Source organism: Phalacrocorax carbo, chromosome 1 (assembly GCF_963921805.1).
Source record: "Phalacrocorax carbo chromosome 1, bPhaCar2.1, whole genome shotgun sequence".
NCBI lineage: Eukaryota > Metazoa > Chordata > Aves > Suliformes > Phalacrocoracidae > Phalacrocorax > Phalacrocorax carbo.
This window is the reverse complement of record NC_087513.1, coordinates 214,221,847-214,244,389: the sequence shown is the minus strand read 5'-3', so window position 1 is coordinate 214,244,389 and position 22,543 is coordinate 214,221,847. Positions and strand designations below refer to the sequence as shown.

Sequence of the window (22,543 nt, the reverse complement as noted above, 5' to 3'; positions counted from 1 at the left end):
GATCGTGCCTCAGGTGATACTCCCAGGACTAATAAATGCAGCAGCTGAACAAACTCTTGCTAGCGTCTCCACATACTGAGCGCAGGGACACCTTTACATGGTGCCCTTCCAGTAAAGGGACACACAGGTTAATTTTATTACAGTTTCCTATTAATTTAAAAAAAATCTGCCCCCAGGCTGAATTTTTCACATGCTTGCTCCCAGCCACAGACTTTTTTGCAAGTTTTTAAAATCTGTTACTATTATTCTGTTACCCGGAGACAAGGGGAGAAAGTTGGCTTTATTATGTTGAAAAACAAAAGTTTCATCTTCAACTCTCATGCAAGGAACAGATTATATAATTTTGGATGAAGGCATTTGGCAAAGGATTCAAGAGAATCGCTTTAAAATGTATTCAAGAAGTGAGAAGAGGCTGTTGTCCCCATCAATAAAAACATTTTTCCTCTTCTGTAAAGGGAAACCATAGAAAAGTGTCTGTTAATAAAACACAAAATATTTATAGTTCTTAACCACATGTGACTTCAATCCACATTTGTCGGAGGCAAATATTATGCTTCTAATAGATGCAACACATTCTCACTGAATCGTAAGCCAGAAACATTTGTTTCCATCGTTTTCAAAGAGAAGCTATGGCAGTTAGCTCAGACCTAGATAACTACATAGCAGACACCAGAGTTAATGGCAGAGCACTCGACCCAAAGCCCAGCTGTAACGGGTAGGGAGGTGATTCTGCGACCCTTGACTGACAGCGGACTCTGTGTGGCACCACTTGGCTCTAATAAACACAATAAAGCGCTCTTGGTTTCTCTGCTAAACCCAATCTCAGTCTAAAACGAAGGGTCTGGCATTATCTCTGACCTGCATATAGATTGCTTTTTCTATCCAAGATGCTACTAGCACTTCTAACGCACCACGGAGAAACTTCTTCCCTGAGAAGTTTGGAAAATAAAACAATAATACAACAGAGACTGTAACTTACCTGAGGTGGAATGATGTTCTCAATACTGATACCCACATACACCAATCGCTCTTTTCTTTAGGAAAGAAAAAATGAAAATAAGCTTACAGAAAGATTGCAGATATCTAAAATAATGCTGTAATTAGCACTGTTTGAAGCTTTTACTGTCACTAGGCAGAGGCATCCCAAGAGGATGCTCCTACTGAAAACAGTTATTTTAGTTGGAATTATGTGCTAAATCTCATATAATTACATTTTCCTGCACGCATAATATAAGAGATTTCCAAAGAGTTCTGACAAACAACAGTACTTGAAGACTGCGGGCACCACAAAAATGATTGAATTGGGGTGTAAAAAGCAATTAAAAAACAACTGAAAAATAACAATGTTGTGATCAAGTTTATGCTGTCAGATCTGTAATTGCCACCAACGTTGGAGGTGCTGAGAGGTAAAATGGGAATTAAGAATCACACTGAACTGCAAAAATTACACAAAGACGGGATGCTTGTGGCTCCTGAAATACTTGCGTCTCCCACAGGTCTTGTCGTATCTGTCAGACCCAACTAGAGGTGTCTTGGATACCCTGTAGCACCTCGCAGACAGCACAGGGTGCTGATGTTCAGGGGACTGACCTGAGCATTCAAAAAAGCAGTCTGCCAGCCAGAACAGCTAGGTACTGCAACAGACCGAGGTGGGTAACCAAACTGCCACCGCCACAGCAACCCTACTAGCCGCCTTCTCGGAAACCAAGGGATACTTCAAACAAATGAGGATATCAAAGTTGGTGGCATTTATTGGGCTCTGCAAGAACTCTAGAACCAAGCCACATCTCTACAGATTTTAAAATTATTTTGAGTAACAGTATTTTCACACAATCCCAGGTTGGAAGGGACCTCAGGGATCATCTAGTCCAACCTTTCTGGGAAGAGCACAGTCTAGACAAGACGGCCCAGCACCCTGCCCAGACGACCCTTAAAGGTGTCCAACGTGGCCGAGCCAACCCCTTCCCTGGGGAGATTATTCCAGTGGTGACTGTCCTCACTGTGAAAAACTTCCCTCTGGTGTCCAATCGGAATCTCACCAAGGGCAACTTGTGTCCATCCCCCTTGTCCTCTCCATGGGACTCCTTGTAAAAAGGGATTCTCCATCTTCTTCGTAACTACCCCTTAAGTACTGGCACATGGTGATGAGATCCCCTCTGAGCCTTCTTTTCTCAAGGCTGAACAAACCCAGCTCCCCCAGCCTATCCTCAGATGGCAGCTTCCCAATCCTTTGACCACCCTTTGACCACGCACGCTGAAGAACAATCCTGCATGGGGACAAGGGACAAACTAGACATTTGCCAGCAGCCCCCAAGTTCCACGATGCAGTGAAGCATCACTACAGTTGACATGATATCCGTCGAGAACCAATGCTAGCCTCTCCTGGGCTTCTGAGCTGAAGAGTCTCAGTCAGCCGGCATCAGACTTGTGAAGTTACCGTGAGCAGTTGTACAGACACACGCCACGTGACCCTTGAGTCGCGACAGGATGCGTCATGTACACAACTGTCGTACACAAGCGAAGTCACCTGTACACAAACGCCTGAGACACATATTAATTTTAAATACGTTTACCTTATATGTGCATTGTTCTTTACAAATAGCGGCACCTACGTGTGAAAATTTCACTTCCAATACTTTCATTATTTTATAAAGAATCTAAGTAAATTTTAAGTCTTCTGCACTATTCATTTTTATCCAAATAACCTCCTGGAGAACTCTTTACCGACAGAATCTAGCATAGTGGTTTTTCTTAACATGAACAAGCACGATTCTTAAAGTCATACTGACAAAGAGCAAACATGGATTTTAGGTTGTTTTACAGCCAAAAAGACCATGAACTTCGACAACTCTGTATCATTATATCTAAATTGAAATTCCTGGCTGCCTATAAAGGTAATTGGGTTTGTCTCCTAATGTCAGTTCTCCAAACTGACAGATGAAAAGAAATCTTCACCCGAGTACCGCGAGATTGGCTGGGTGAGGAGGAATTTTGTCACCCACCCTGCAAAATCACTTTGCTCTTGAAAATGAATTAAAATAGCATCTTAAGTCAAGGAACACAGCTCCTAACGCAAGAATTAAACTAGAAACGTAAGCATTTTCGTATTCAGCCAGTGTCTTTGATAGCTTCCTCCACTTCACACTTCTTGTGATGCAGAACATTAAGAGACAGAAGAGACGAGAAAAATTCTGTTTTTAAACAGGATCAGTGAGTGAGGCTTTCGAGATCCGCTTTTCTTCTCTCTGGCTTGAGTATACACTGCTTAAGAAATCCACAAATGAAACAAGCCAATCCTGCTGAGGTAAAGGCCTTAAAAAGAAATGCAAAATGAAGTACCTAAGGCATTCCTTACTAGTATGTCGTACAATGAAGCTCCACACTTTAACCAATGGCTGAACCATTTGAACCAACAGGTCTCCAATGGTAGGTGCAGATAAGCACTCACTAGCTATAAACTCTTCCTAGATGAATCCAGAACACATTTTCTCTCATGTAAGCAGCTGCAGAAGTTGCTACAGGGAAGTCATGAAAGTGGAGCATGAAAGGAAGTACTCCGCTTGATTTGGCTTGGGAGAAGTAGAGAATTAGTCCCCAGAAGGATCTTCTATCAAGAATGTCCGAGAGTCTCTAACATGAACTAAAAGGGGCATCCGTAAAAGCATCCGTGTCCACTCCCTCTAGCTGGTGGTAGGACATGATCACAGAAGTTAGCGTGTATGTGAGAAACCTGAAATGCCGCCAGGTTGTTGCAGTAGAACAGGAAAGAAAACCTAAAATGTATGACTTTAGATATCACACTGACTCACAAAAACATAGATCAAAGTTTTCATTAAAAGAAACAAAAACAATCTGTGAAATAACACTTTGGGGATGTCTAAGAATGTAGCTGAGCAGCAAAATCAATTGCAGTCACCTTCCTGAAGGCTAGAGAATAACTGAAAGAGCACGACAGCATCGCTAGTTTGAAAAAGCACGATGATAACACTGGTTCAAAGAACCTAAGTGCATGCGCCCTTGAAGAGACAGTTGTTTTTTTTCCTCTTTGCCAAAAAGACATACTGTGACTTTACAGAAACATTACATTAAAATATTTCTGTGCCCCAAACAAACAACCTGCTGTAACTGTTACACCGAGATGTAATGACTATAATTTTTCTAGACTTATGATTTCTCAGCCTTTTTACCTTATAATTTGCTAAAATATACACCATTAAGAAGAAAGACTTCAATATTCAACTAATGTATCATGAAACCTTTTATAACCTAAGCTCATTTCTCTAAGAGACTTTTAAAAATTAATAATAAGTAAAAACCAGTCTTGTATACAATAGAAAATACTGGGTTCATCTGCAAAATTGCAATGAACAAATGAATTGCAATTCATTTGCAATATTGGGTTCAGATTGCAAAATGGTTGTCAAACATTTGTTTCAGACACTGAAAAGTGCTATAATATCAGCTGTGTGCTCTCCTGTAACCATTAGAAGACCATGTTCTTATCCAACACTAGTGATTTCAAGTAAGCAGAACAGATTGGGAAAAGCCTGCGTTCCATGTAATGTTTGCCAGCAGAGCATTTACCACAGTAGGCTCAAAACCGTTGTTCACCAGTAATGAGTCTCCCCACTATAAAGCGGAGCAGCAGACAGTTCTTGCGTCCCCTGTTCTCCTGCACAGACGGAAGCCGGCTGTAAGCTGAGCTCACTCATAAAAATAGCTAATAGTTTCATTCCCAAAGCTACAAATTCACTAGCATTGGGAAGCCACGGCTAATTTTACCACGGTGTGGTCCAGATCCGCTCTGAGCAGAAGTAGCGATGCTGGGCACAGCTGGTACCTGATCTGTCACTATCGCCGTTGCTGCCGCAACAGCAGTAACAAACAGGAGATTGGAAGGAAGCTGAGAACAGACACAGATTGTGCTCCGCTCTTGCCAGCACCGAATCACTACATCCCACGTGATGTTACAGTACCCGCTACAAAATAAGCCTGCTCAATTACTTTCTTTAGAAGGGTCTCATCTTCTGGTGAAATTTGCTTTTGAAGATAAAATTCTTGCAAAGTTTTATTTGATAATGCATACAAATATTATTGGATTTTGCAAAGTACTTAATAGAAGTCCTAAAAGGTATAAATTATGCAGACTGTGTTTCACGTCCCTCGTTTTCAGGTCTGAAAACTGCAGAGTAGATGTCCCAAGCATTACGGGTGTTGTTCACCAACGCAGTAGGCCGGTTTGCATTTAGCCTTTGGTAATGGCAGGGGCGGACACAAAATTTCATTCAAAGCTGTAATTCAGCTGACCCACCACACTACAGCAACTGCGTCATCTTGTAAATTCAGCAAAGTTTAACAGAATCTAAAGCAACAGGACTCAAAAAGCACATTGATCTGGACAGCCTTTGTAACAAAGTCAGGACTTAACCTTGCTTACAGCAGGAACTCTGCGCACGGCTGACAGTATTACTAACACGTGCAGCTGAACTGGTGCTGAAAACCATTTAACTACTGGTACAGGAAAGCTAAAGTTGTGTTCAGGCACTTTGACCGCAGTTTAATACAAATGTATTTGCCCATCTTTGCCAATTATTGGACTCTTCCTCCCTTCTTGCAAGCTCTCCCAGCACTGTGCCACCGATAATCAGCGGGAAGTAAAAACTGGTCTTACCGATTCCCAGTCTCATCGCTACTTTCCTCCCCCATCCCCAGTTCTTTTAACGCTCATTCAGTTATTACTGCCCCTCTGCACAGCAGCTTGCTGTGAACGCAACCAAACAGTAGTACCTGCGTTCTGCGCGCTCCTTCTTTTTTAAGACAACATCCAGATCTTGTAATTGTTCTTCTAATTTCTCACAGAGTAATTTCTAAAGGAATGAAACACAGTATTAGTTTCTTTCATAACCAACTATTTTCATGTTGAACTAAAGTTCAGACGCTTCATTCGCTATAGTTATATTTGCCTGGCAGAAGGGCGAGTCTCTCGCTACACTGGGGTCTCCTCTGACAAACAAGGCTTTACAACAAAGACTGTCTTCCTAAAACACACGTGCTTCGCCACGAACTGCTATAGAGACGCGTCCCCCCACTAAGTGGCATTTACTGTAGGAAGCAACGTGCCTAAAGCACGTATTAAAGATGTTTGGAATAAACCCACTTCTAAACTAGTACCACACTTTTGTTGGTATTTACAACTTTGCCTTCGAGAAACCCGAGGATTTCACAGACATACGCAGTACACCTTCAGACGGCTGAGTGCGTACACACGCAGCGATACCTGTTTGCCCCTTATCCTAATCTTTGGAGAACAGATGAGTCTGTGGACACAGCAATAAAAAGTAGAGACACGGTTCTGGATCATTTTCTTACCAAATGTTCCATATCTTAGAACGCCACTTAATACTTGAGAAGCCATATGTAAAAATGGAATAAGGTACAATTTGTCCATACAAAGCCATGTTAATGCCCTCATCGTACCATTTCCAAGGATCATCTTCACACTTTTGCAAATCTGCCATTCCGCATATTGAAAATGACTGAGCAGCAATAGAGCCAGGAGATGCTCTAACTACCAGCTGCAATCCCAAACTGTGTAAAGAAAACATTCTTATATATCCAGGATCATCAACTACTTAAAAATACCCCTCCGAAGACAAGTAAAAAACAACACTCGATACGGCCACATTGCGTCACGTCCAGCGTGGCTAGCTTTTTGCAGGGCACCAGCCCTTTTGGCAATGGATTTTCCTAAAAGCAAGGAAGGGGGTTGGGATCAGGCGGATTATTCTGAAAAATGTGCATAAGTGGTTCCCCATTAGTTTATCAAGAACAGCATAAGATGTTCTCCGGCTGATGCTCCCCTGCAAATCTTGCTATTTCAGATGTACGTTAAATGAAACTGGACATGTCAGCTATGGATCCATCCCTTGCTGCCTGCTGCTTCCCCCCTCCAGGATGATAACGTGACTTTTTTGGGGGAGAACTAAGACATTACATTTTCAGTACTATGTTAGCCTTGAGGTAATTTAACCAAAGATGGGAGAAGACCAGGGTGGTTGGAGATTCCCATTTACATGTCAGTCATTCATCATGAGCAGAAAAAAGAAAGGGAAAGGAAAACCACCTCACAAAAACGCAGTTTTACTAACAGGCAAGAGGGAAGATCACCATCCCTACAATCCATCACAGTCTATTCGTTAACAGAAAACTGATAAAAGAAATTTTAAACTCTCAACAAATGTCCACAACCGCAAGCAAAGCTGAAAAGGAGAAGAACGAAGTCAAACAGGAACCATACGTGCTGGCAAGGTGGGCAGAACCACTCTCCGTCAGGGATTATCATCAAAGGAGGGCGAAGGCAGGCTGTGTGGTAGCCGCTGTCACAAGAGTCACACAACAAAATCTGTAAAAACAAACCAAATCCTGAGTATCTTTTGGCATTCACAACATGCAACAAGCTCCAGAACCATTTCACCAGCCAACACAGAAGCGCTTTAGAAGTACTTTGGAATATGCCAAAACAAACAAACAAACAAAAAAACCCCACAACCCTGTGTCACTTATCACTAGATGTTTCCAGGGCAAGGTGGGGTTCTATGGGGAAGTTTATGTATCAGTTTTAACACCAGATTTCCCATGTGTTCTTAGGCTCTAAGTACTACTGGCTTGCGCAGGTTGCGTGCCCGTAGTGCAGAATCTGGTAATGCTTTCCAGACCCTGGAGTAAGTGGAAAAATGCATCTAGACAAGATGCGGTGCGAACTGTTCTCCCTGTACGCTCACGTCCATGTGAAGGAAACCTGGCCATTCCCTCAGTCAGGATGATTTTACGTCCAGGACGGTGGATACAAAGCCTCGCAGACTCTGAGAGGTATACAGAACTAGGCAACAGTTAGAGTCCATATGTAGCCGGGTAAAGTTTGAGACATCCCTTCCCATTAAAACTGAGGGAAAAAGCTGGCATAAGCTTTGCGAGTATCTACTGGAATATTTATCTCCAGCATCCAAAATTTCAAACTGTGTCTCCACTACGCTGAGATATCTGTCATGCACTCAAGAGCATGCTTATTCTGTGGATTCACAGCAGGACCGCACATTATGATTTCCAAGATAAGCAGAAGAATTCATGATGATATCTGCGCTGACGAGCCAGGACCATAAACACCAGAACCAGTGAAAGCTCACTGTGCCCTTCCTGTACGGGATTTTGCTATACCCAGTCCTCAGGGTGATGTGCAGCTGCATCCAACAGGGATGACAGTGCAGCTGTGACCACGTCACAAGGCACTGGAGTGCCTACATTACACTGCTGGGTTGTTTTGTTGTTTTTAATGTTGCCTCCTCTGTATTCATTGAGATTGCAGGCACAACCTCAAAGCCTCACCCCGATTCATCCTCAGTGGGCTAAACTGCGTTATACCTCATAACAGAAGAAGTAACTTCCTTCCTTCCTTAATAAAGGTGAACTCATCGACTCCTGCATGCAGCCAACTCGGAGGATGATGTGCCTTTAGATACCACCAAAGCCAACCCACCAAACCTGACACAACAGCCAACAGGAGCTTCCCCCAAACGCCTACCAGCTCAGGGTGATTGGGAAGGCCACACTTCTTGCACGGCTCATCGTCATCAGCAGGTGCAGCCTCTTCTTCCTCCTCTTCTTCTTCTTCTTCCTCCTCCTCCGAGTTTTTTTCACTGTCCGAGTTCTCACTTTCTTCATTACTGGAGTATTTCCACCTGCCACGTGTTCGCGTACCCGTCCACCGAACTTTGCTTCTCTATAAGACAAACCGTTTCAAAGAGAAAACACAAAGGAAGCTTACAGAGTTTCTTCCCAGATCTTAAAAAATATTTGTCTCTACAGTGAAGTGATTAATTTCCATCGGAACAGTGGCAGTACATTTACAACAGAGCATTTCAACGACCGATCGTCTTCCAAAGAGCCTTAAAATGCAACAGGATAATAAAGAGAGAACAATTCATATCTCCCAGCAGAAATAAATTTTCAAATAAGGTTTAAAAGTAGGAAGACAGATGTGTCACTCAGCCCTTTTCTTTCTGTTTTGACAAGGCAAACTTGCTTGTGAACATGGTCAATTCCACATTTAAACTTTCTGACTTTTTGATGATAGCTTTCCGCAATCGAAAGAGAATCTTTTCTTTCCCCCACCCCTACAGTTTGTCTTTTATTTTGCTTTAGGAAACATGTTTGCACTCTAACAAATACATTAATTTAGTTGTTTCTGGTACTCTCCTCTAAGATGGGGATACTTTTCTGAAATAAAATCAAGGCACTTTTTAAGTGCATAACTTATATCAAGGTGGTCTCTCACACATATACTTTTCTATTATTTTTCTTAAGTGAAAACCGATTCAGTCGATGCTTCTTTTTTGCTAATGAAAGGGGCCTCTCCCCTCTGTATTGTATCTGCCTTAGCAAAGCAACCATGTGCCTTACCAAGGCTTTACTTGGACTTCCCACCTTTTCAATTATAAACAGTGGAAAATGACATCTCTCATTCTCTAGATGTCTTAAGCTCTACTGGTTATTTGTTTTAAATATCTTTTGGATGAAAAACAGAATTCAATTAAAATTCAGAATATCATTTTGTATTAGTTAAAGCTACTTTCTGCAGCTAGGATATTTTATACTGAAAACAACGTACCAAACAGAAAAACACCTTTTCTTCCCGTTAACCGACGTGTTTCTCTCACAACTGTTTCCCGCACCAGTCACTGATAAAGGAAAATAACTTTTCTAGCTTTTCCAACTCAAAACATTTTTCATCTTTGACTAACCTACGCATTGACCTGAACGAGCTGAATGAACTGAGACGTACAAAACGTTCTATTTATCCTGCAGGATGGACTTGGACCAAAGCAGTGTTTGTCACTGGTAAAATTTTGTTTCAGGTTCTCAGCATTAATTTCCAGCTCTTTACTGATTTTGCTGTTCACTAAACTTTAGTAGCAAATGTACTTTAAAACCATGATACTATTAGTCTACGTCTAGGCTTCATCATATGTCATCCTCAGCATTTCAAACCTTTTTTAAAGGCCCTTCTTTAAAACAAATATAAAATAACCTTTTAAAGATTTGGGTATTTTTTATCGTAATAAAATGACAGCAGCTTACTAGTTTCAAAAAACTTCTTCCTCTACCATATTTATTTTAAAAGGTCTCTAAAAAAGTATTTTTACATCTCTGCATCTTTCAAAAAAAGAGGTTCTATAGCAACAGTGCTTCAAAATAAAATTACTTGTAGGACTGGCATTCACTACAATTTAAATTTCATTTTCATGAAAATTTTAATATTAATTTTGAAGTGAAAATTGATTTTGTTTCTTTATGTATATGACAAAATTTTTCAGTATAAGTTTTTCAGTATAAACATTATTCATTGTAAAATAAACTCTTCATTTTATGAACATTACTCAATATAGCAGCACGTGAAAGAAAACATCCTAAATAAGTGAATGTCTTGGTAGAACTACAAAATCAGTAGGGAACGTGCAGCAGTGGAAAAATTCATGGGCTTTCAAGTTGATATAAGAAGAGTACACTTAAAAATACAGACTTTTTATTCCTTGATTCTCTTTTGCACTCCATATCCAGAAAAAAAAAAAAAAGGGAAGATAAATAAGTAAATGGTGGTTATAATTACATAGACTTAGAAGGACACTATACATCTGTACGCTTAACTTTTTGTGTTATGTTCACCTGGCAAACTTTTAAGGTCTGTGCTGCATAAGCAAGATTTTATCGTGAAAAAAAGATACCTCCACCCAAAGTAAAGTGTATATCCCATGTATGAGAAAAGCTAAATTATATCATGAACTCACCACAACAATAACTTTAGCTTCACCTAGAAACAGAAGTCATAATATTTTTATTCTTCACCATTTGTTGGTTCCTTTTTGGCTTAGGATCATCCTGACCAACCAGACACCAAGTATCCATCTAGTAAATCCACAGGAGCTAGAAGTCTCCATTCAGCCACTCAGCCAGACTGAATCAGGTCTGATCATTTCATTTCTTAGAAGAATTCACTCTGGTTGACTTGGTCTACTTAGTTTAGGTTAAATGACAGATTTTATAAACCGGTAAGTCAACACTCTCTTAGGGGGTGTTTTTAGATTTGTTGAGTCCACTAACTGGATTGCAAAGCCAGTTCCTTGCAAAAGCTGACCAAAGGAACAAAATCCTCAATATTCCTATGTAAGCGTATATTCTCCTTATAGATAAGAGTGTGGGTATTCTTTATTCCCGGGTAATAAAACTGTATTACCTTGTTCACCTTAGAATTTGACTCCTTCTCTTGTTTTTTTGCATCTTCTTTTCGTTCCGGTTTTTGCGCTGCTGCAGGTTTCTCCTCTTCCTCTTCAGGTCGTTTTTTGTCAGGTTTCTGATCTCGAGTCTCCACAACTTTTGGACTAGGCTTGGATATTCTTGGAGATCGCCTTAATGTGCGGCCAATGCTGACCTCTTCTGGCGGTGTTTCTGTCTTCCTCTTCCGACTGGAGATCCTGATTGTTAATTTAATGCCTTCTTTCTGCCTTTCAGAAGTTATTTCTTTATTATCTGTGGCACAGCTTTCTTCTTCAGAAACTAGTTTATATTTAAATTTGCTCTTGGGTAGCGGAGATTCCTTTTTACCCTCTGAGGAGTCCTCTAGGTTAGAAGGATGGGCATCATCTGATGTCTCTGGTTCTGTCTTGGCAGCTTCCGGCTCTTCCTCTTGTTTTTCAGGGCTGGATTTTTCTTCTACTTTGCTCTCTTCCAGTAGAGCCATTTTACTGTCAGAGCCCTCCTTTTCCAAAACAGGCTTCTCTAAAGTAACGGGAGATGTAGATGAAGGGGGTGTCTCAGCAGCTTTCGGAGAATGAGGTTTCTCCTCAGACTCGCCTTTACTTTTCAAAGTCTCTTCCTCAGATAGTGCAAGCGCGGGCAGTTCTGCAGGAGCAGATGCATTTGTGGACTTCTCTAGCTTCTCTAAGCATTCTTTGGGGGACGGTAGTCCGTCCTTTTTGATTTTCATGGCTAGCTTCTCTTCGGTTGTTTTGGCACAGTCCTCAGGGTTAGAAGACTCTTCCGCTACCGTTTCAGCTGTTATTCTGTCAAGGGACTCTTTTTCCACAGGACTAGATTCCTCCTTTAAAGGCACTTTCTGATTAGAAACCTCAGAGACCACAGCCCCTATCTCTTTCACCACAGGTACCGCATTTTTCTCCACCTCGCAAGCTTTTATAATTTTACTGACAGAGTCGGATACCTTTAGGGAGTCTGATACCTTTTCCCCACTTTTCCCATTTCTCTCTTTTAACGAGCCGCTGTCTTCCTTTGTGCTAGCAGAGTGTTCTGACTTATTATTTTGTATGACACTTGGGGTTATTTTTTCACAGCTAACCTCTCCATTTACCAGTACCTTCCCATCAGGACATAAAGCAGTAATTGTAGGGACTCTCTTAAAAGCTTCTTCTTCTGGCTTCCCTTCTTCCTTCAAGACATCTTTTGTTGGAGTAACACATTTACACAGGGGCCCCTTTATAGGACTGTCATAGTCATCCGTCAGCTTGATCTCTCGCTTTTTAAGCGGTATTTTTGCCTGCTGGTCATTTTTAAGTTTCTCACTTTCCTCCACAGATTTCTCCACAATTTCTTGTGGAGTTTTGACATTAACACAAAATTCTAACCTCTCCGGCTCATGAACTGCTATTTTGTCCGTACTTTTTACTTCTTTCAAGTCTTTTGCTTCTATTTTATTTTCCTTCACCTCTACTTTAACGGGCTTGACGTTTTCTTTAAAGGAGTCACTTTCTTCTTTGACGGTTTGCTTTTCGTCATTGTATTCTGAAGGTTTCTCTAATTTTACTATTACTGGTAATTTTATAATGTCTTTTTCTTCCACTTTCTCCATTTTCAGCACATTTTCATCGTCTTTGACCACAGGAAGAGGAAGGCCTTCCAATTCCACTGACTGTTCCTCCACCTCCTCTTTTTCTTCTTTGATTTTTAATTGATTTTCTGTTGACAGAGAAAAACAACTATGAAACAACCAGGGAACCTACAGGATTACGAAGAGCATCCATCAAAACAAAGGCATATCTGAAAAACCCAATAACCCTCAAATGGATCTTCTCCCATGGCATTATCAGCAGTCTGGTTGTCTAACACTGTCATTAAACGAGCGGGCTGCCAATTTTTAGCTACAGAATCACAGTTCAGTTTAATTATATACCAGGATAAATCTAAATTTTGGAAGCTATCAGCAGAATTCTAGACTCATCCTTCTTTGTACAGGCATCTCAGCCCCTTCTTCAGTAGTACCACAATACCTGCAGAGGATACGTAAAACAAGCAGTGAGGGCGCCAAGCGCCAACTTCAGGTCTCACTTGAGTTTCTGAATTATTTCACAAACCAGAACATGGTGTAAGATTCCATGATCTTCAAGTGAAATACAACATAGAGATCAGTCCCCTGTTTGTACATATTTTTATTGCAAGAAATACTTAACTATTGTATTTCAACAGTTCAGAGGGAAAGAGAAAACATTCGACAAATAGCTTATGGCAAAATTCACGTAGGTTCTCTGGGCAGTGACTACACCTCCTGTGTGCTATCCGAACACAAGTAAAAGACAATATTCTGCATTTGCTTCATCTGCTGTTTCTAAAAACAAGCACAGGGAGTAGTAGCATATGCCAGAAAAACCTGCAGAGCTTAAAGAATTAGGCTATGCCTACTTTGCCAAGTCATTTTTAGATCATTAGGGCTTAAAGTACAGTTCCAGTGCTCAGAAGAAACCATACATCTATTTTGTTACTATGTACTTAAGCCTATTATTTATCATTACCGCAGCCTCTTAATACCTCTGGGTTTTTTGTTTTACCATACTTTGAGTCAGCTAGGGATAGAGCTAATTAGTAAAAAGCAAATATGATAGCACTGCATATATTGTAACAGCATCTTCCAGATGGAGGAGGATGCTATTGCAAGTGTGCCCTAACTCCAGACAAAAGGATGATTTTTCTCTTCTACCTCACCCTCTGGACAAACACGTAATTCTTTCCCCGATGAGAACTTCCCAAAGTGGTGAGAAACATACAGGGCAAAGTACGTGACAGCTAACTTAGTTACATTAAAGAAAATAAGCATTTTGGAAAAGAAGAGAGTGGTGAGGAAGAATTCATAGATTTTATAATATTTCAACTACAAAGCATGCATCCAAGTAAGTCTCAGCAATTAGTACAGCAGTGAGAGATGCACCCCTAAGGCAGCGGAAGTGATAACATTTAGAAGGCTCAAGGCTGTTTTCTCCCCTTCACAGAAGCGGTCCCCACTCTGAGCCCCTGTAACATAAAAGCTGTCTCTTTAAAGACAAAGACATTTGTCTGTAACAGTGAGAGCGGGGTATTTTTCCTGCGTCCGAATTCTTCCATCCTCCCTTCACTTCCTTCTGTCTAAACTTCGTTCAACCCTTTCTTCCCATCACCTACTGCTTTCTCCCAATCTTCTCACATCACAGACCACCAGAATCCCCAAGACTTCTCTATACTGACGATCAACAGCTGTTTGATAGTTTAACTCCCTGAACTGCTCATAAAGCCTTCATATATACAAAGTGACTCAGCTGGAAGACAAGTTGTCTTCATACTATTCAAGTCAATCAATCAGGCAGGTGAAAAACATGTGACCATTGGTTCAGTTTACCTTATTTTTGCATGAACTAATTTAATGCTATTTGGGAAGCGGCCAAAGCAAACAGGTATCAGGTCTTCCAATGCGTTTTCACTGTACCTGAGAAGGGCTCTGCGGTCCTCGACTAACAGGGAGAACCACTAAAGTTTCCCAGCTGAAAGGCTCTAAGTGGTGCTCTGTGAATACACTGACTGCGCTTAAATCTCTGCACATGTAAATAAATGTCATTAGTCATTACATACGTGGGACCAGAGCCAGGAGGGATTTTGCATTGATGCACAGCCTAATGCAAGTCCTGACCCAGGCGAGTGTGCCACAGGATTTGGGGACTTACCTACAGCAAGGACATTTAATAAAACATTTTCAAATGGCCCCTCCCAGATTCAACGTACAGTAAAATCATATCAGAAGTAGAGATCGTAATTAGATAATTTACACTGGCTTGGCCGATTTTTAGTGAGACAAAGGCAAGATCGGTACTTGGGATTAATTCTGCAGGTTACGTTGTCACTTATGTGCACTGTTAGATATTGGAAATGCCCTAGACTGAAAGACAATTCTGCTGGTGTTCATCACGGTTTGCTGGAATTCCTACAGCAGTCTTATAATGCTTCCACAACAACTCAAATTTTATCCAAACGTTTTATTTTTTCTGTTCTATACTGTTTGTTGCAAAGAATGAGAATAAAATAGCAAGTCTTTCTGTCTGATACTCAGGACCAAAGTCAGGTCTTGGCTAATTCCATGTTTCAAATTAACTTAAAACAGTTTTGAAGAAACACATACTAACACGGTGGAATCCTTAAATCTTATTTCCGACTTTAAAATCTTTTCCTGTATTATAACAAAATTATAATACCAGGTAGTAACTTGCATAAAGTTACTTGGGATAACAAGGTTTTAGCTTTTCATAACCTAAACAAGATCAGATTCTTACAACACAGGATACTTCAGGCAAACTGGTACTGACTTCATAAAACCAATGCACAAACAAACAAGCCAGGTGAGTTGTTAAATACGTGCAATGACATGATAATATGGAAGCAAAAAAAAGATTCTTTGTTAAGAAGGACAGTGAAGGCAGCCATGAACCAATTCTGAAATATTTAAGTATTTTAAATTGTTCTAACTGAAGCTCACATCTTCTTGAAAAATCATGTAGATTACGACACATTTGAGGAAGAAACCTATTCTTTTTTGATTCAAACTCAAAAGCAAAACCAAACAACACACCCAGTACTGTATTGATTTCAATCATGGCATTGCACAAACAATTTTTTTTTTCGTTTTAAAATTTTAATGTTGCTAGAACAGGAAGAGTTTGGCAACAGTTCAACGCTCCACAGAAACATACAATGATGAGTATTTACAGTATTATACAAAATGTACAGCAAAAATAAAATTACTTCGAAAACAATTTATACACAGCTCTCTTATAAACTCTTGAGCCTAAACGTGCACTAAAAACCTCCAATAGTATTTATAACTTCAAAGTATTCAGTATTTCCTTGATTTACTTTGAACAGAAACATTTTTTATGTGTTTGGGGTTTTTTTAAGTGCTAATCTGACACAGTAACTTCTCAGAAAGTTGAAAATTCTAACACTGCCACAGCACAACATTTAAAATTTGAGAAAAGAAGGCAGAAAACCTTGTGTAGATGGTTCTTCACCCTTCTTGGTGTCTTCCTCTTCTAAGCTCGGGCTTTCACGTGATGAATTCTCCTGCTGAGAATTGTTGTTTTTCAACAGGGCAGGATCAATTTGCGCTTTCAAGAGCTCGAGGGTCTCGGCAAGCTCATTGCGGTTTCTAGATGATGGAAGAAAAAAAAACCCATCGTGTCTGATAAGCCACTTACTCACCCCAAAGGGATTCATAAAAAATAAACAAACACCATCTGCTTCAATGAACACTGCGCTGAAAACCTTATATACAAGCGTAGTGAAACGCCTGTCCTACCAGAGTGGCTGAAACCTCGCAGTCAGAAACCTTCCGATTTATCCACATCAAACTAACTTTTTCTGGAAGGACCGTATCTATCTCAAGTCCCGTTGGGTCTGGATCCAAGCTGCTACTGATATTCTTTTATTTCTTATGAGTCTCTTGCCAATCCTCACTGATCTTCCTTTGCGACTTCTTTTTTCTCTCAGCAGAGAGGAAGTTGTACTTTTCTGCTTACGCACCAAAGGAGTAGCCACGTCATTCAAGTGACATTTTCAAGAGCAATTAAGTAATTTAGATACTTTTTGCAAGCACCCATCCTAAGCACAGAGAGCAAACAAAACAAAGCTGTCTAGAAAACTCCAGCTACTCGAGTTACAGTGGCGAGAAAGTGTTCGTGCATCTCTATGCGTGCGAATCTCAGCGCGCTATAACTCCTCATTTAAACTGGACATCCAACTACAAAAAAACACATTATTGTATAATGGAATTGAGCCATGATTAAATAACGTCATTGTTTTCGTAATAGACTAGAAAAATAAGGCTCCACATTTTTTTTTTTTCCAAAGTCAACATGCAGCAATTTGTTTTGCCCAGGTTTACAGGAAAAAAAAAAGGAAGCCTGGAAGTGCGACAGCCCCGAGGTGTGGGATCTCATGGGTTTAAAACCATTTCAGAGTTTACAATGTGTTAATGTGTTTGTCTGCCATGAGTGTGGAGAGTCCGAACTCTCCCAGCAGAACCCTGCTTTCTGCTGCTTTTGGCAACAATCTCCGGAGTCTATAATGCACAAAGAGAGATAAACATTGCCCAGCTCTTGCTTGATTTGTTTAGACACGTTTACTTTATTCACCCACAATAGCTGTCATAATTTCACTGGTAGTAATACTTATTTTATGGCCCATTAATAGTGGTTTAAACAGTTCTGTACAGCTCCCTTGGGTACTAAAGTTATGGATATGTAGATAAGCCACAGATATAAAAATTAAAATTTACAAACAGAAAAATAACCATCATTTGACTTTTTTGTAGATCTATTTTTTCATCTCCTTTTACTTTTTAATTCACAGTTATTCTGCTGAGTCCAGCTTAAAATCCACTTGGAACTAATCAGATTAAAAGAAGTTTACATGGAGATAAACTAAAAACGGGTAACTGGTAGATATGAACCAAATTTCAAACTAATTCTTCTTCCCCATAAGAAAGATCCCATATACTTTGCGTAGAGTAGGAAAGGGAGAAACAAAGTATGTAGCAAGAATTACAAAAAAAACCATAAACCTGAAGCTAAAATATCATTAAAATACTGACAGACCAGCCTGCAGCAACTGAGACCCAGAGGCACCGAGTCACGTACACGTCACTCAGCATCCACATGATGCACCTCATCTTTAGTGACCTATGACCGAACCCTACTCCAGAAGATCATCTGTGCCTACTTCCATTGTCAACAGTTTTGTAGTTCCATGAAGTTAAAAGCGCAATATTATTCCCCCAAGAACAAAACTGTCCACTTGTAGTTGTCTTAATAGGGCAGAAGTTAGAGAAGCAAGAGTCCTCCTCCATTTCCTAAGGCATTTAGCTGGCCAGCGAGCAACATGGAGCCATCGCCCTCAACAGAGCCCTCTCTTGGTTCCCTTTCCATATATCCGTTGTAGCTCGATTAAGCAGAAAATTAATCACACGGTGGCTGTTACCCACAAATCAGTTATTTCTGTATATGTTTTTTTCACTGAACATATATGTCAAGGCAGAAAATCCCGCTGTCATGAATCCTACGGAGGGAAGGAGGGAGGGAGGGAAAGAACGAACGAACGAGGGAATACCTAACAATGCACTTCCACGTGGATCCGTCCTGGTCATCCTGTTCCTCTATGTACATCCTGACATTATGCTCTTGATCCAGCTGATACCAATACATCAGGCCATCCTTGTCTCGACCAATGGGCTGCAGACGCATGGCGTCAGCATCCTCCTCGTTAATTATATTCTTAAACTTTAGATTGTCATCAAACTGACATTCGCAGAGATACTGGAAAAGTGAGAGTAGAAAGACTGTTAAAATATCAAAACATAAACAAGAAATAAGAAAAATCACCTCATTTCCTTTCAGTGTAATTTGGAACTTCTTTTTGGGCCTCTCTCCACTGGATCTGTGAGTTAGCTCTAGCTACTGGGTTTTTTTTCCCAGACCATGTCATTTTTAAAATGAAACAATATTTTTATTTAGTGTTGTTTTTTTTTCTTTCCCCCAGCCAGCTTCAAAAGTTTATTTTGTTTGTTTGTTTTTTTTTTTTTTTTTTTTACATACTACAAATGATCTCATTCTACAATAAAACACGTACATAACTTGGAACCAACCCTGACAAGTTTTCTCAAGGCTTGAAAAGATGGAAGTCCCATCTTTGCCTTTGGAATTCAGATAAGCTTATCTAACTGCAAGCCAATAAACATTTTAAAAATTCTACCGCATAGGCAAATAGCTACTGACAAAACAGTAAGTACAAAATGATTTTCATAGAAAAGTTTCATACAAAGTGTAAAAAAAGATGCAGTGTGTTACGCTCAGCGTGGGCCCAGCCCACCGCACGAGCATCGCGCTGTTGCCAAATCAGCTCCACATTTCATGCAGCTACTTACGGTTCAGTCACGCTACGTTTGCAAGATGTTTGAGTGAGTGAGAAAGCAAAATCTCCAAGATATTTAAGTGAATACCGAAAAAGTAATTTAGAAGCTTAGTTGATGAGCGTTTACCTTCAGAATCCCCAGTTTGCACTCAACACTCATTTCTAGGTATCCTTTTTTTTCCATCTCCCAAGCCCAAGTGCTGTTGAATTCTTGGCAGATCTGTCACAAACGTAATGAAAAGATTGGTAGGGTTAGCGGATAAAAGCAACGTTAAACTTTCATATTAATAGCATTTTACTGCAGCAACAGTGATACATATTCTCTTCAGCATTGTGAGTCAAAGCCTTACACAAAAATAAAAACCAGAACTGGAGCAGGCTGGGAAGCACCGGCAAATCTTCATGGAAGAGAAGGACCTCATATCGCCGAGGTCCCAATCACCACCACCTTCTCTACACCTCTTAAATTAGGCAGCTCAACTCTGAACTGGGAAGGTATCCTTGTCTTTGCTGTGCAAAATCTCCCATTTTTCAATTTCTGACTTGTCTATGTAGAATATAAGCTCTCTCGGGTAGACGTGATTTCTTATTACACATCTTTACAGCACTCAGCACGTACGCTGCCGAGCTCTCCTGGGGCCCCAAGGTCCTACAACTGTACTGGCAGATAACAAATGCAACTGATATTCACTCCACACTGTGGAATTATTATTCTTTAGAAAATGCTAAATATCTTGGGCCTCAAGCCATTTGATAAATATTTTAAAATATTATAAATACAGCCTATTTCAGTTTACCTAAAGCAAATAAATTCAATGATTCTTTTTAGCAAGGCCTGTTGTGACAGGACAAGGGGGGATGGTTTGAAACTAAAGGAGGGGAGATTTAGACTGGATATAAGGAAGAAATGTTTTATGCTGAGGGTGGTGAAACCCTGGCCCAGGTTGCCCAGAGAGGTGGTCGATGCCCCATCCCTGGACACATTCCAGGTCAGGTTGGACGGGGCTCTGAGCGACATGGTCTAGTGGAAGATGTCCCTGCTCACTGCAGGGGGGTTGGACTAGATGGCCTCTAAAGGTCCCTTCCAACCCAAACCATTCTATGATTCTATACAAATATGGGGAAAAAACCAACCAGAACACACAAAAAGTGGCAGTAGAGGATAAATAGATTGATAATAGCAGTGGAGAAGGAATTCCCTCTCCTGAACAACTCAGACATGCTTGAGACAACTCTCATGAACAGAGAAGAGCTGCTTTATCAGCTGAGGACACGCAGTGGGATCTCCAGCCAGTGAGGCTGTGCTAGTGGGAATGCCCGTGAGAAGGAGGTGAAGGCTACATCTCCAGTCATGATTATTTTGAAATGCCACTGTTGAATCACAACCATCCAAACAATCACACAAGGTACTGCCACCCCTCAATCTGCATGGAAGCAAAGCCCTGCTGAATGGGCTCAACCGAAACAGTGTAGTCTCCCAATCACCAAATTGTTCTCCAACATAAAACCAGTCACTAAACTATGTAAAAAGTTTTAAATCACACCTGAAAGCAGCTTTCTCTGGAAAGAGCAGCAAAAATAACCCTACATTTCACCCACCACAAGTACAGATCAGCTGATTTGTGTTGTAAAAATCCACGTGGGCTACAACCACAAAGGGTGCCGCTCCCCCTCCTCAGTTCCCACAGCTGCACTACCTACCCTCCGCCGTCCCTAGTACTGACACCGGTTCTTGCGTGACCCAAGGGTAAGCCTGCAATTACATCGGCTCAGCCACGGCATAAATCACACTCTGACTATAAACTACAACCTACAGAGAAGGGTGAAGCAAGTGCACTCTGGTCACAACGAATCCTGCTGGGGAGCAGTTTTTCCTGCTCCGAGGTTAAGGAACATTACGCAGGCACTTCTCTGATGCAAAGCCAAAGCTTGCAGTGAGGCACAATCGCGGCTCTCTCCCAAAACAAGTGAGCTTTGCTCTGCTTTCGCTCTGATTTTCAACCATGTAACGTGAAGAGAGCTGGGAAGCTGCATACCAAAACCTTTGCTAAGGGCACGTGCCAGTCACTGTTCATTACTTCCTCATTAAGTATGAAAGCAATAATGAGAAGTTTCACGTGCTGCGGAAGCATATGATTGTCAAAACAAAAGCTCAGAGACATCAGAGCTGATGAAGCATCTGTTCAAACTGAAATGACTACGTTTTGAAAATTAAAAAATCAGATCATGCTTTCTCCTGACAAGTACTGTCACAATCCTGAACTACAGACCTCATCGATTCAGGCTCCGCTGAATTGTTAGTCTCTGCCTTCATAGAGAGGGGTGTTTCACACCGACCAAAACCCTGCAGCTTGTGGGAGCGCTGGCTCCTGTGTGCTGAAGAGCGGTCAGCACCTTCCCACCCTGCGGAAGAGACGCTGGAACACACCTCTCAAATATTTCCCAAGCAGCTATGATGGCGTCTGACACTTACTATTACCATGCTCCAAACGTTCACTTTAAACAACGAAAACAGGAAGGTGAAAGACACAGCAGAGGAGTCTGCTTGGGTGGGACTAGAGACACCTGAGTTTAATAATCGGGGCAGAAAAGAGTGTGCTCAGAACGTGCCGATTTCGGAGCTGAAGGTTCCAGATGGACCAGTCCAGAGAAATCTTACCTGTATAAAAATGCAAAATACATTTGACAACAGTCAAGTAAAGCATTTTGCCGGGAGACAGTGCAGCCTAAATTAACTCAACTATGCCTTTCGCAAAAAACAGCTAAGCCGGACAGTTCCTTTTAGTACAATGTTTGGGACAAGCCATTTCTTTACCTTGGTCATACGTGACCACATACAGTCCTTGCAGAGAGGAGAAAAGTCAGATTCCTAGAGCCCTACAGCCATTTTCTTAAAAAAAAAAAAAAAAAGAAACAAAGACCAGCATATATGCTGGTGGCTCACCATCAGCAGAGGGAGGGGAAAGAACTCTCAACTGCCACGTTCACTTCCTATCCCAAAGTATATTCATCTGTCAAAATACCAGCCGCAGCTCAGAGACAATTTCTTACGCTCTTTTTAAGCATGACAGTCAAATAAAGCATAGCTTATAACCAGCTGGCATACAAAACATGTTAATAATATATATATATAACAGTTACTATATTAAATGTTAAAATATTAAGAGCATGTAAGTTTGAATGCCCCCACTTTAAATCTCCTCCTAAATAAAAGAAAATGATCACACCCAGAAAGTATCAAACCTGGTTTATTAAAGCAATACATTAGTTGTTTCTA

General features: G+C 40.8%; 1 protein-coding gene across 2 annotated transcripts in view; it reads right to left on the bottom strand.

The window, feature by feature from the left end:
- The window catches only part of RSF1 (remodeling and spacing factor 1), a 66,333-nt gene that overhangs the window by 18,691 nt on the left and 25,099 nt on the right, over window positions 1-22,543 (bottom strand). The window contains exons 1-9 of one of the 2 annotated variants that reach the window (XM_064441493.1): window positions 21,740-22,273; window positions 19,394-19,486; window positions 18,466-18,671; window positions 16,350-16,507; window positions 11,288-13,023; window positions 8,579-8,776; window positions 7,298-7,402; window positions 5,788-5,867; window positions 980-1,034 (exon numbers count right to left, since the gene is read on the bottom strand). In XM_064441493.1, the coding sequence (XP_064297563.1) occupies window positions 980-1,034; window positions 5,788-5,867; window positions 7,298-7,402; window positions 8,579-8,776; window positions 11,288-13,023; window positions 16,350-16,507; window positions 18,466-18,671; window positions 19,394-19,486; window positions 21,740-21,748 (2,640 nt within the window). In that variant the 5' untranslated portion in view covers window positions 21,749-22,273. Of the gene's footprint in view, window positions 1-979; window positions 1,035-5,787; window positions 5,868-7,297; window positions 7,403-8,578; window positions 8,777-11,287; window positions 13,024-16,349; window positions 16,508-18,465; window positions 18,672-19,393; window positions 19,487-21,739; window positions 22,274-22,543 lie in introns of those variants that run through there. The other variant, XM_064441492.1, reaches the window with a different exon arrangement.